The following is a 15,450-nucleotide window of genomic DNA, read 5'->3' as shown; positions in this document are numbered from 1 at the left end:
CTTTCGCAGTCGCTCGGGCAGAACGTTCCAATGTGTGCCCAAAAACATGGAATGCATATAAATTGCAAGGATCCCCATGAAGTGACATTCAGAGGAGAAATATCCACAGATACAAAAGAAAAATTTAAGTTGAAGAAACTCGGGCAAGCATCCACTGTGCGTTTTAGAAAAGCCACAATCTTATTACGAGAAGCGTAAGCGCAGAAGTTGTTAACTGACAGATGGGTTCCCTCCCACCAAAAAATAGATCTGATTAAAGAAGTATTTCAGATACTTCTTCTTCGGATTTTTTTCAAAGGTGTACATATGCTTATGCCGAGAAGTGGCGTACTGATAAAGAATGCAACGACAAATAAACTTTACTCATTGGAAAACCTACCAGGATTTGTTTACACAGACTGCTTACGGATATAAGATGGCAATTGTCATCATAAGTAAACCCTAAAAAAACGAATGTCTTTCTATGGGCTAAGATATGCGATGTACCTATATATATAGCTGCTACACTCCACTAACTTTCAGCGTGTAGAATTTTGAGAGCGTGCTTGACGGAAGATACAAAATCTAAAGGAAAAGTATTGCTCAGTAGAATCTATTACTGAGCACTGCACTAGAGAATAACTTCACTGGACACTAGCTAGAACCCAGTAGAGCAAAGAAGCATGACCATAAGGAATCAGAAATCTTAGATTCATTATCCAACAAAGCGGGAGCGAATAATTCAATGAAGTTTGCTCAGAGATGGACGTAAGCCCGTCCGGTTAATTGTAAAGTTTTGACATGACGACATAGAGATCGTGAATGACCCTATTCTCTCTGATCATCTATAGGGTTACACAGTTTAATACAGTATATTGCGAATACCGCTAGTAGTGTTTAAAATTGGATATTTGAAGTGATTATAAAAGGTTCGACGCAGTCCCGGAGGAGCCCAAGTACGATTCATTCACCGCTTCAAGTTTCTAATCGAAAAAAGAACCCTATGGAAACAGATCTAACTACGTGAGCTCTAAACTGGTGTGGAAATGCCTTAACAATAAGGTCTGAACAACCGAAGGAATGCTAACCCTAGTGCTCGCAGCCTTGTTCAAACTTCGCCCAAAAGAACCTTAACGGGAACATCCATTGGTCCCTGTAGCTCAAATTAACACCTGGCGAAATCAAGAACATCTGGGGTCAGTGTCTGCAGATTCTATAAAGGGAGTAACGATATGTTCATACATATTCAGAGCCAATGTTCAGCACTTTAGCAAAGTAGGTTAAGGCACGTAGAAGAACACTTAATACCAGGTGTTAAGCTCAAACACCTACAAGTAGGAAATAACTCAATCATCCAAAATTTCTGTGTGGCATAGTGTGCCGGTGCTAATTACTCTCAGACACTTCCTTGTTATTAGAACTTTTAATTATATTTCCCTTCTACGGAAGTGATCTACTCCCAAAAAGTCAGCTAATTGCTGATCAAAGGGTAGTACAGGTCCCAGGGCGAAACGTGGATTGATACCCACAACGGAGCATAAAAATTCGGAAACGACTGCTGAATCGACACCAACAGTTCTACTACCAAACCCTATCTTCAACTCCACGTGGTGACCTCTGGAAGCTCTTTCTTAACGAAATGCTGCATACGGAGAAGGTTGAAGGCGCCACTCCCGCGCCTAAAAACGGCACAAATTGTACCAACTGGTCCTCCAGATTGAGGGTTGGGTAGAGCTGACAACCCTACACGGAAAACCAAAGTTACGAAGTCACAACAGCAGCCTCGGAATGGATGGACGTTACAACGACGACCCCGGCATCGGAAACCGAATTACACATTTTCTCATGGAACGTGCGCTCCCTGTACCGAGATGGAGCTGCCAAGCAGCTACCCGATAACCTGTTCCAATATAGGCCTGATATAACAGCGTTGCAGGAAATTGGTTGGACAGGGACCGGTTTCCCAGAACAGGGTCACTACATCATAAATTATAGTGGCCATCGAGTAAACCATGTGCTCCGAGTAGATTTCTTAGTCAGCCAAAAAATGAAACCTGCTGTTATCGGCTTTGAAAATATAAGCGAAAGGCTATGCACTCTGCGTTTGCGAGCAAGTTTAGAAATGTAAGCTTCATAAACGTTCACGCCCCTTCAGAAGAGACTGCAGAGTCAGAAAAGGATACCTTCTAGGAGGCAGTTGAGCGGACCCTCGAAACCTGTCCCAAGTATGATATCAAAATGAAACTTGGAGATTTCAACAGCTAAGTAGGGACGGAGCCCGACTCCCATAGGTTACATAGGGATGTCAACGTGCTTGCCGAGCAGGACAATCAACCGCTGCTCGACATCAGCTAACGAATGTATTACGCGATGAAGTACATACGTTTGAATATTGAAGACAAGACATGCAGGAACACAAGCAAAATGTTGGGGTACCATCACCGGTTAGATTGAGTATTGTAGTTGACAAACTCCTTGAGGAGCTAACAAATACTGAAATATAGGGCTCGGCGTTGCCGTGACCCTGACGATATAGTATTAATTTATAGTAAGTATGAAGACGACGTAGTGATGAATCCAAACTATATCAAGAATAACTAGTGCCAACATGGCGAAGAGGTTAAACTGGAGACAGATTTCAAGTATCGCTTTACTGATTAAAGGTCCATAGTAGATTGTACAATGACGAGTCCCTAAAAGTTGAAAGGATAGGTGGTCCCAATAAAATTCATTTGGATCCAATGGGAAAACGTGCCGGTATATTTAAAAGGAAAATATGTTATATATTTTAGATGGCTGCGTTGTGTTCAAAAATAACTATAATAGATAAGCTATTGTGTAGATGCTGTAGTGTGCAGCGGCTTAGCGGAGACTCGTCCGAGCTCCACCCCATGTTAGCGAAACCCACTACGGCTGAAATCTCACCCGACTGAGTGGCTCGTCTACCTGTTGACGGCAGGTTGATAGCCGCGAGGCCGGCGGAGCAACAAGGTAGAATAAAAAGATTGCCTGGGTCGGTCAAGAAAAATAGATTTCGTCACGGCATTTGCTTTTGCTTTGAAAAAATACAATGTCTAACTTAATTGAGAAAAGTTAAATAATATTCATGTCAATTAAATAAATTGTTTTAAAAAAAATAACAAATTGGTGATTAGCCAAAAATATTGTGATTCTAACCGGCAGGCGACGATTATCAAGGATTTTGGGTTCAACTAGTGAACACTAAATTCATATGGTGACATGTCTTAATAAATTAAATAGGCTTTATTTTGGGAGTAGGGAAGGTGAATGCATTTACGCACAAAGTTTTGGACCCCCGCAACAGTACGCTATCGGACTACCAACTAAACACCTCCCTGTCATCAGAGAACTAGCCTGGAAACGTTTGACACATTACTTCGGGCTAGCCCTCCCGCGCTCCCGGCTCTGGGAGCCTTCAAGTCAAGGAATTCTTTTCTCCCGTTGGTGAAAGGAATTCCGTGACTTGAAAGCTGAGTGCAAAAAGGGAGTTATCAGTTCAGGGAACCCTTACTGTTGGATCCCTCCGCCGGTCGAATCAATCTTCTTACCAATAAGAAGAGCCCGAACATAAAGCGCAATACGATTCGAGCTGCCAGCACTCTTCAGCATCTCTCTGACAATATTGTCTGGAGAGAGCTCACGCGTTCCCAATCCTGTGCAGGTAAGACTGAAAACCCCCACGCCCGCCTAGAAGTTGGGTAAAAAAGTAATCAATGTCACCGTGCGTTCGATTCAACCACGGGTCTAAATTGTCGTTCGCTGCTGCTTTGATTTGCTCGAAGAAGCTCTTCTTCGAGTATTAAACCAAGGTATTTAACAGCTGGTCGGGATTCTCCTTCTGGTCAAAACGACGACTTCGGTTTTTTCCAGCGCAACTGTGGGCAGTCATCCATCCGCTTACCCATCGCATCAATAGCCAAGTATGCTTTTCGCCTGTTCGACAGTGCGTCCAGGAACAAGTGCCGCATTTTTGTCTGCATAACCGACCAGGCGCGACTCTTCCGGCATATCGATTCTCAGCAGAGTATCATAGGAAGCGTTCCAGAGGTCCGGCCCTAGGATGGATCGGTCTCTCAGATAATCCCTCAATATCCGCAAGAGATTGCTTGGTACGCGGGATGAGTTTTCTAATGGGCCTCGCATATCTGTCCATCTTACCGAATCGAAGGCTTTTCTGACATCAAGTGTTATGAGGAGCACTATCCACCTAGATCGGCAGCTGTGTGCCTCGGCTCGATGAACCGCGTCTACGACCTCCCTGCTCTGAACCCTGAACTGCCTTGGGGTTAAGTCCCTGGCAGCACAGATCGCTTCAGCGAATCTACTCCTAATGAGCTTCTCGAGCACTTTCCCGGCCAGGTCTCCTTTATCCTTGCTGGTCAACGGGAGTCTGGCACTTTCCAGCGGCAAGGAAAAATGCCCTCTTTCAAGCAAGCGTTGAACGCCTCAAGCAGCAATTCTGACCGTTGGCGAACACCAATTTGTAAACTTCCACCGGGATGCGATCAGGACTTGAGAACACAGTGAGAACTGCTTGTTCGAGCTCTCTTATTGTGAAAAGGGGGCAATCCCCGACGCTTTCCGCATTATTGACATCAACCCGTACAGGATGTCTGGGAAACAATGCCCGCACAATGCGGTTCATCTGGTCGGTACTTAGTATGCATCCATAATAAGGTTTGGTTGTTCTGGGTTCCATACCATATTGGGTGAGAAAGTAATGAGGCAAAAGACCAGAGCTCTACTGAAAAACAACCTTATAAATGAGAATACTCAGGGATCACTCTAGGTTAAACTACAATCTGAGAAATAGAGATGTCCGGAGGGATTACCGCCAGATTCTATAGGGAAGGCGGCGAAATCTCCATAAATGTGTAATATTTTGCCACCATTAACCATTAAACAAGTCGGGAAACCGGAAGCTGGATGCTTCAGGTATGAAAGGTTTTGCATATTTCTCGGTAGTTCTCTTAGGGTGCAATGCAACTTCCCGTGATGATATTGATATTCTTACGACATAAAGGAAGGGAACAGTGTTTTGAGTTCAGGTGGGGAAATCAAACAAAATCCAGCAAACGTTGGTTTCTTAGAAAGGATAATGACTTTACAAGGGAGAAAAAATAATAATCTTGGGAAATTATGGAAAATTATAAAACCTTTATGCGCCTAACTCGAAGGGACAGCATTCAAGCGCCGGAAATGCCTCCTCTAAGTATATCACTGAAACACTTAATTTGATTATCAAGTTTTATCACCATGTTTTGGGTTCAGGACACCAGAAATTTCGAAATTAAGATAGACGAAATCGGGTAAAACGAATTGATATCATTTGTTAATAGTTTCAAATATTTTCCAGTCTTATTTAAATTATCTAATTTTGCAGATATCCAATAATCAGCAGAAAGATTACTTCACAAAAAGAAAAAATCTTATTCTGTATTCGAAGTGAAGAATCTACAGGAGCTCACGGATATAAGATTGATAGTTCTGCAATGCACTCAGACTAGCTGAACTACAATACATCAGATTGTCCAATAAAGAGTAGAACTTCATCCCGTTCATTTTTCGTATCCATGCTCCCACACCCACGGCTGAACCACTGAAGCCAGACTTGTAAAAACACACCCCATGATGTTATAAACGTTCGAGAATCTTAGAAAACATACGAGTTCGTCCCCGTATCTGTCAAAGATGGTATTATTCTACAAGACATACATATCCTTTGTTATACTTACGTTGAACATTAAGACGAATTGTCTTCTCTCGAACGTTGCTGATTGTCTCGGAAACTTGATACGCCCGGCACGTATACTCTCCGCTGTCGTTTCTTGATACATTTTTGATTAGTAAGCCATCAGCTAACTTTGTAAACTTCGCATGTGGTACTGGAAATATAAGAATCAGAAAATATGAACTGGGGTGAAAAACAAAGTAGGAAGAAGAATATCTTGTGTGCTCAGTGTGAGCGGAATACATAAATACATGGCAATAGCTCTAAACAGGGTGTCAATTAGAAGACTGGGGTGCACCTTTCCTAGGTGAGTAAATAAGATACGGAAAACGTGCTTGGAGATAGATATTCATATTTCCTATTTGTGAAATTCATGACAGTTGGTATCGAATTCTGAGAAAATCTTATTTGACTGCATGAACCTTTCGTCCTTCGCCTTGAGAAATACGTAATGAACTCAGTCCCTGGCGTGTATTTTTACTTTTATTCCCTTCGTTGATGGACCGTGCAAAGAAAATCAGCAGAATCGGCTGAACTTATTTATGTGATTTATTAGTGTATTTTTATTGCTTTAATAAACAGACTATGTAGGTGATCCCAATTGGGCACAATACCTAAAACGTCGAACCTGAGTTGTCATTCCAAGCAAAGCAAGTAATTTCCATTCTTTGAAACTTTCCGCCTCATTTGCTCTGCAAGCAATGTTTCAATCTCAACGAGCTTAATTGCCATTACGAAATTTATGCCGAGGCCAAAAAAGCATCAATTTACGCCGACACTGTTCAAAGGATACCCATCGTCCTCATAAAATCTTAACGCCTACATACTTACTCACAATACTTTGCCCATTGAACGACCATGAAACCTGCGGCTCTGGATCACCTTTAACCTCGCAGCGTACCATCGCCTGGGATCCTTCCTCGTAAGTTTGAATGATTGGCGTATCCAAGAAAGTTATCTGCTCTGTAATATTCATAAAAAAATAACACAGCGTAGTAAAGTTTAGTGCTTTACGCGTGGCTAAACAATCGATATACTCAATTTTGGGGGATGTTTATACTCACGGTTCGTCAGCATCTTGAAGGATTTCTTAGCTTCGCCATCCTTGACTCGACACGTCCATTCACCCTTATCCGATAAGGCAATATGTTCGAATACCAAAGCCAAATGACCTAGACAAGATGCGAATAGAAGTGTAAGAGACGCGTAAGGATTAATGATATTGTAAGATGAGCAAGTAAACTTGAGACTGAAAGCTACTTATGGCCAAGCATTGGTAAGAAGTTTCTTAGTTCGAAACGTGTTGCAACATAAAAGACTCGACTGTAGATGGGAATCATCCTTGTATATATATGTATAATGTTAATAGTTAACTCAAAGATATGTTTCTATATTTTATTTATCCTTTATACATTATATTTATTAGCTATCAGAGGATAAGATAAAAGATATTGATACGTTTTGAATTTGGCATATCTTTTATGTTATTTCACCTGTTATGCCGTGGTAACTTTTTCTGAAAATGTATCAACTGAAAGTGGTAGGTAGAATAAAGTTCGGCCCAAGTTCTGGCGAAATCAGACATTTCCCTTTCAGGACTTTATAGCAACCATATAGAAAATTTAACCTAGGACAAAACTAACGATTCAAAATTACCTTCAGCATCTACAAAAAAAAATGCAATTTCTATAAAAAGGAATCATCAGTTCAAAAAATAATAAAGATATCTGAAGGATTACAAGTTGGCAATTATTCTTTACCGAAATGACCATTTTGCTCAAGAGTTTTCAATGAGTGCAGTAGCAGGATCAGAAATAGATGCCGCGAGCCCCGAGTTCTTCAGTAGTAAGAGCTTTAGTTACTGTGGCATCTACTGTTACAAGAATGGGGGGCTAGAACTAGATCCATCGGCTGGTCCGTTCAGAAGAAGCTTGATTCTTCACAGATCTCGCCTATACGGGTACAACCCCCGCCATCGAAAGTCTTACCCTCCGAGGGAGTGTATAGCGGGAGCATACATAAAAGTATTATAAAAACCTTCATTCCAAAACACCCGAGCGAAATAAGATGCAGTGACCAATCGTGGGATAACTTTATCGCACTGGGTAACACGAAATGGAGAATTTGTCAAAGAACACCGAAAGATTGACCAAAATATATATAAGAATAAAAGGCATCCGGTAGGCGTGCAGCGAAGCCCAAGCTGCAAGAGAAGTGAAGGCGTCCAGCAATAAAGCGAGCCATGCAACACAAATAACATCCATCCAAAATACGAGTGAGGAGAAATCGGGGAAGAAGGAACAGTTGAACGAATCAACAGGCCAGGAAACTAGGGAAAAACAGTTGAACTCCCAACAAACTGGAGGACGTGAAGTAAACGACGAAAGCTGTAGGCGAAACGTAGCTGCGATTCCCCGAAATGTGAGTGCATCTTGCAAGGAAGATGTGGAAATCTGAAAAATGTGTACCAGCTCAAATATTGAAATATTTCAGGAGGTGAGACCAATGTTCATCATCCTCTCCAGATGAAGTGAATGGTCATATGCTGCCATTCTTAGGAGAGTGATGGTAATTTTAGAGATACTGTTAGTCGCATTAGCTGTTCCCTCCTTGTTGGAGAAGAAATCCAAGCATAAAACATTGGACAATTCTTGAGCCAAATTCGAAACTCATTAGGACGGGAAGCGGACATAAGGACTAGTAGGCTGAAGATAACTATACTCTGGAAGGATAGAGAAGGGACCAACATTAAGGGGAAAGTTCGTGAAGTCTTGGAGAAGCAATTTGACCTTATCAAACTATAAAAATTCTCCGGTGAAAATACTAAGGGAAGTTGATGGTAGAACACAAGTCACCATCATCAGGAAAGTAAGAATAGGCTGGGTTGTTCATGGGCTTAGGAAACAGGTAGCCCTGAAACGGTTTAGATGCATTGGCTATGCTCACATCATGAAGGCCTATACCAATTCAAATGATTGGTCAAAACAAAGCAGGCGAGAAGGCCATACCAGCAAGGAATGTGGAAGCGATCCAAGTAACTTACTGGATAAAAGTTAAAATGGTGTCGGTCATCGGCACATCGCTGGCACTGGCAGGTTCTCGCAATACAGAAGAGCCTTTGGCGCAAGTCACAAATGGCGTTGATACAAATCAACGGCGCAGGACCTGATCTCGCAAACCATCCGCGAGAAAAACTTCGATGTGGCCATAATTAGTAACATATATATACTCATATTGACCTTTTGGTTGGGCATAACGCATCACAATTTGCGAACAACATCCAGTTCGGAGTTATTTCCGGCAGAAATCCCCTTTCTTAGATATATAAATTGTTCGACGATTTCTATGGTCTGACCATTAATGCCGATAGGGAGAGTGCGAAGGACCTTCAGACAGAGAACCCTAGTTTTATTGGTGTTTACATTTAGTCCAATTCTACCTGCGAAAACTGGAGCCATTTAATCTAGGTCGAATGGATTAAGCAGCAATATCGACTTGTAGAGGACCAGGAGCATTCAAAAAATAGATTCGTCAGAGTAACGGTGAAAGCAATCTACATCCTGCGCTACACTGGACGAGCATGAGTAACCTGTTGGGAGCTTTGGTTCTGGAAACAAGAGTATATTAGCCGAAAATCATAGCGGAGGGTTTTAACGTGTGCATAATACTTGCGAATGTCGGGACCTCATACACTTTTAGAGGGCTTGGCCGCAACAACAGACCAGATGTGAATGCCATTTTAGCCAGTAGAATTGCTTGGCAAGTCAATGTTGTTCATACCCACTGTGACCATCAGACAATCGGGATGGAAATTCAAGACGAATCAAACTCACAAAATAGCTTTTAGAGAATTCGGGAGATTTGCTCAAGTGGCCGTTGAAAGCTTTTAAGGGGGACATATTTTTTAGGGCTCTCAAGCCCTACGTATTTAAGGATGGTCCGGCCAGAGAAAAAGTTCCCAAATCATCCCATGAATGACGGAAGCATACGACGCTACTAAGTCCACAACACGCTGATCCTCAGTAGGCATCTAACTACCGATGGAACAACGAAACCGGAAGTTTGCAAGCCATATGTTGTTGTATAGTTGGGCGAACATTCCGATATAAACCCTTGGGGTGGGGCTTAGAGGCTGGTAATGGAGAGCCTGCTAAGATCGTCCCGAGCCTAATCAAGAAGATTATTGCTATTCTGTTTCCTCACAACGAAAACAGCGATGATCTTACTCAACAAGCGCCAAATACCCACAGTAAATGTGGAGGAACTGTGGGAAATATGTGGCAGTGAAGATAAGCCACCAATAAGCCACTTGAAGATCCAGCATAAAGTCGTCCTTGTATCTCTTTGAAACAATGAGGAAGCTGATGGAGTCATCTACAACCAACTGCTACCCATCATCGAAAACAAAAATGACTTGTCGGAGCATCAACTGGTATCCGACGTCAAATCATGATACAAACCCCACTGCCACCAGTGAGATTTGAACCGCGATCTTCCGTACGACAGCCTTGTGCTCTAACCAGTCAGTTATCCGGACAATGGCATGGATGTCAAAAATGCACCCAACTCCGTCAATTGGAACCGAATTAAGAAGGTGTTGGCTGACACCGGTATTCCTGGATATTTTGCGAGTCTGGTTGAAATTTACCTCTCAAAGAAGACTGTCTGGAATGGAATGATGAAGGCCTGAAAGAGTACATACTCAACCAGGGTAGCACAGAGCGGGGTACTGGGTACCCTGCTACGAATTAAGAAGGCATTGGCCGTCATCGATATTCCTGGACATTTTGCGAGTCTGGTTGAAATTTACCTCTCAGAGAAGACTGTCTGGTATGGGATGATGAGGGCCTCACAGAGTACATACACAGCCAGGGTAACACAGAGCGGGGTACTGAGTACCCTGCTACGGAATTTCCTGGCTATAGTTGTTATAGCAAAGCACTCAGACAATTTGGAGGTGTACGCCGTGGAGAAAGTGAGAGCATGAGGACCCCAGTCTAGAAAGAGCCGTGGAAAGAAGGACATTGTGAAAATGAAAGTCGGTGACCATAAGGTGTTGTCGAAAATGGGGGGGGGGGGGGGTTTTGCTGATGCTAAACCGAGCATTAAAGAACACTGAAAATAAGCATATCAAAACGCAGCAAGTGCCACCGTGGCAACATTTCCCGATATTGGCCGTCGGAAATTTCTTCTAGCAGATATGTTTTCATTTTGTCGATATGACGCCACCTTCGCGGTTTTATCCAAAATTTATTCTGGCTATGAAAACACCAACATAAAGTTCATGTTGTTTCTTGCGAAAGTTCCCTTTGTGCTATTACATGGAACCAGTATATTCAAAATGCTTGCCATTGGTACACGGAACCTCTATGCTTTCCACAGCTCACGTCTGGAGCAAAAGTGCAAACCTCTCGGAAAGTAGTGGGGAGCAGCTAATATAAATCCCATGCTACACTCCACACAAGCTCTAATAAGAACCATATGTTATGACGTTTATCAAACCTAATTTTGAACTCACAAATTCATGTGGCATGGTAGGAGCATCACAACCGACAGGTACCTCGTGGTTTCATGTCTCCATCAGTCAACACCTCTCCATTCGGCCTTGGTGAGTCAACCTATCAAACCCTCAATTACTTCCAGCGAGAAACAGCAACCAATAAGCTTTCTGTTCAATTTCCGGAATGGAAGGAGGATAAATTTAGGATAGGTTCGACTCCTGAAAACGGAATAGTTCAATAATTTCCATCATTTCAGCAACACTGGCACTGGGGGAATAGTTCAATAATTTCCATCATTTCAGCAACACTGGCACTGAGTCTTTGGATCTGTGATAAAACTCTTCTGATCTTTCCAAAGTTTAACACAGCATGCCTGACGTGACGTATATGTATCCAGTGAATTACTCGTAGTTCTTCCTTTGACTTAGAGTTAATTTTGAAAAGAACACCTGCTGATTTGAACTCATGCGATAACACATGTCGGGTTGGTACAGACGATGGAGCATAAATCCTGGGAAACGCCTGCTGAACCAACATCCACAATTCTACTATCAAACTCCACTTCCACATCGTGACCATTGGAGTTCTTCATTAACGAAAAGTTGGAGACCAAGAGACATGAAGGCGAGGCACCCACGCCTGAAAACAGGAATAAATATAGGCCGGATTGCCCCATACGCCCAAAACATCGCTGGTCCATACCAAAGAGGCTTCACTCCAGGCAAATCAACAAAAGATTAGATATTCTCTGTACGGCAAGCGATGGGCACACTTTTGGAACATCACCAAATAACGGGCTAAGATAACAAGATGCCCTATCGTGCACTCTTTTCAATCTGGCCCTGGAATAAGTGATCCGTTTTGCGGAAGTAAATGCGGGAGGCACAATGCTTTTTAACTTCATCCAACTACTGACCTATGCTGATGATATCGACGAACGACCCGAGATGTACAAACTACCTTCATCCACATCGACCAAGTGGCGATTCGCGCGAAATAATGCGATTTCCACCAAACTTGGCAAGATCATGCTCTATATTATAGCCTATATCACTGCAAAATTTCATGGTACTAGGATGAACTTAAGGAGGGCTTCTAACCAATTACAAAAAATTGTAATAATATGCTATTATTAACTTTATTTAAACAGATATCGGCATGGAAGGTATTTCATGGCCCAGGCACCATATAGTGGCAGCCTCCTGATTTTTTTTCATATTTTTCGGTTTGGTAGTTTCTAAGAATGGCCCCCTTAAAGAAGTGATCACTTTCAACCCTCCGCGCTCCCCACCCTTCCAACGAATGTCAAAACTAAGATCGGCTTTGAAAAGTACTAATGAAAAAAAATGTTACACCCCCCTTTTGCATGTATGGGGACCCCCTTAAATCCGACGTAAAAGGATGTAATTCACTGTATGCGTGAGCGTTCATAGCTCCCACCTTTCTACCAAGTTTGGTGTCAATCGCTATAACCGTCTCCGAGAAAAATGCGTGTGACGGACAGACAGACAGACAGGTGTGAGGAGTGGCCAGATCTCCCATCAGGCGCGACCCCAGCTGGCGGATTGGGGCATACCTATTGATGTGTAAATATGCGTTCATGCACTTTTCTTTTCTGACTGTGCATGGGCTAGTGTTTGCTCATCTCTGGTGCGCGGACCAAAATGGCTATGGGAAGGATACCCAGAACATAAAACCACCATGGAAGACGAGAGAAGGAGGAAACTTACGGTGCAGGGGCTCGGAACCCCAGTACCGGCGGCTTTTGGGAGTGGGCAAGCGGGCTCCCGGTCGTCGATATCCCTCGACCGCAGTGCCTCGGTGGTGGACAACTTGGCCACCTTGGCATATAATGTTGGATCTGGAGAAGGAAGTATTCAAGCGAAGTACGACCTTACCGAGAACACCAATAACAAGACCAAACAAAGATGAACTGAAGGCAGATTCTTGGACGATAAAAACCGTGACAACACCCACCGCATATGTTCAAGATGCTCGACAGCAGGAGGTGCTCCAGGAACAAGGAAGAGACCCATTCAAAAGAAGCTCATCAACTTTGAGATCTCCACCAATGCCAAAGACGATGAAGGACAAAGTACAGGCAAGGTCAACAAACGCCAAAAGTGAAGGACCGTGCAAAAGGGGTAACCCTGCCGGGACTTATAGGGAACAGAGTGCATGCACCAGCAGCATTGATCGATCCGATCGATGCAGAAGGTGTGGGGAGAAAGGCCATATTGCCAGAGAGTGCAATAGGGACCCCAAATGCCTATTGTGCGAAGTAAAAGAGGGACAGGATAACCGGCATATTGCCGGAAGTGGTAAATGTCCGGAATTTAGGAAGGCACTCACTGCAATGAGAAAATCAGGTTTATTCAAATAAACCTCAATCATTCTAGGGTCGCTCAGGATTTACTTGAGCAGGCCACGTTCGAATCTGAGATGGAAATTGCCATCATAAGCGAACCGTATAAACACCGTCACGGTGGCATATGGGTCAAAGATTCAACTGGTGGAGCGGCGATATGGGCTTGCGGTCAACAGGCCATACAATGTACTGCAAGTCAAGCAAGCAGTGGCTTCGTGTGGGCGAAAGTATGTGGTGTATATGTATACAGCTGCTACGCCCCACCAAGTTTGACACTGTCTGAATTCGAGCAAATGCTTGATAATCTTGTTCTCGACGCGAGGGGACGTAGTCCAAAGGTGATTGCTGGTGATTTCAATGCTTGGGCCCTAGAGTGGGGTAGTAGGAAATCAAATGCTAGGGGGCGCAGTTTATTAGAAGCTTTTGCGCAGATGGGCATAGTTTTGGCCAACGAAGGTGCTGTAAACACCTTCCAGAAAGGGGGGTGAGGCTCGGTTGTAGACCTAACCTTTATCAGCCCTTCGCTGGCGCGTGGTATGTCCTGGTGTGTCAGTGAACGCTACACCCACAGCGATTACCAGGCAATCTTCTTTGAGACATGTGTCGAGCCACAGGCCAAAGAGCTATCATGCCCGAAACCGAGAAAGATTTCAGGCTGGTCTGCAAAATCTTTGGATGAGGAGACCTTCATAGAGGTGTGGTCAGATCAGCCTGATAAAGCAGGCACCTCTACGGAAAGAGCCGTCCATCTGGCTCAATGCATTGGCAAAACGTGTGACGCGTCCATGCCTAGAAGGTGTTCATTCCCCAGTAGAAGACCAAACTACTGGTGGAATGATGAACTGACCGGCCTTCGATCAGCCTGCCACCGAGCCAGAAGAGCGGCTCAGAGGGCGGTAGGTAGAGTCGAACAGGGACAAAAAGAGCGCGCCTATAAGGCAGCCCGCAAAAACCTCAAGCTCGCCATCCAGCGAAGCAAGAGGGTGTGCTTTAAGGAGCTCTGCTCAGAAGCGAACATAAACCCGTGGGAGAATGGCTACAGAATCGTGATGGGACGATTCAGAGGCCGTTCATCTCCGCAGATCACGTGCCCCACCCTCTTGCTAAAAATCATCCAGGGGTTATTCCCCCAGCAAGAGGAGAGCACCGACACATTCCACCCACCTCTGAATGTGACGGCAATTCCGCCAGTCATTAAAGACGAGCTGTTGGATATCTGCGGTAGAATAGGAGACAACAAAGCGCCGGGCCTGGACTGAGTACCGAATAAGGCCCTTAAGCTTGCCGTGAAATCCAGACCGGACATGTTCGCTGAGTTATTCGAAGCGTGCATGTCCGAGGGGATATTTCCAGTGGCATGGAAGCGGCAGAAGTTGGTACTTCTGCCTAAACCAGGTAAACCTCCAGGGGAACCATCCTCATATCGACCCATATGTCTCCTGGACACGGTGGGGAAAATGCTAGAGCGGGTAATCTATAATAGATTACTTCCGGGTCTTGAGAGCCAAGGCGGCCTTTCGGATCGGCAGTATGGGTTCCGTAAAGCCAGATCAACTATTGATGCCATCAAATTGGTTACTAGCCTGGCCGAAGATGCAATTCACGGAAAGAGTAGTACCAGCAAATATTGCGTGGTAGTAACCCTGGTTGGTGTTCCCGCCTATCTCGCTGCTATCGTCAATAGTTATTTAACTGAAAGGAGGCTCTGGTATGACACCGATGACGGACCCCAGGAGTACGTTGTTTCCGCGGGTGTCCCGCAGGGCTCCGTATTGGGCCCACTACTGTGGAGCATCATGTACAACGATGTATTTAATCTTCCCCTTCCGGGGGAAGCCACAGTGGTGGGT

General features: G+C 44.0%; 1 protein-coding gene across 1 annotated transcript in view; it reads right to left on the bottom strand.

Annotated features, from left to right (window-relative positions):
- LOC119661750 (neural cell adhesion molecule 1-like) overlaps nt 1-15,450 on the bottom strand; it is a 254,514-nt gene that overhangs the window by 11,479 nt on the left and 227,585 nt on the right. Inside the window, exons 3-5 of the mRNA XM_038071220.1 lie at nt 6,796-6,903; nt 6,563-6,694; nt 5,736-5,885 (exon numbers count right to left, since the gene is read on the bottom strand). Of these exons, the coding sequence (XP_037927148.1) occupies nt 5,736-5,885; nt 6,563-6,694; nt 6,796-6,903 (390 nt within the window). The remainder of the gene's footprint in view (nt 1-5,735; nt 5,886-6,562; nt 6,695-6,795; nt 6,904-15,450) is intronic.

Source organism: Hermetia illucens, chromosome 1, assembly GCF_905115235.1.
Source record: "Hermetia illucens chromosome 1, iHerIll2.2.curated.20191125, whole genome shotgun sequence".
NCBI classification, from domain to species: Eukaryota; Metazoa; Arthropoda; class Insecta; order Diptera; family Stratiomyidae; genus Hermetia; species Hermetia illucens.
This window is presented reverse-complemented; position numbering and strand designations above follow the sequence as displayed.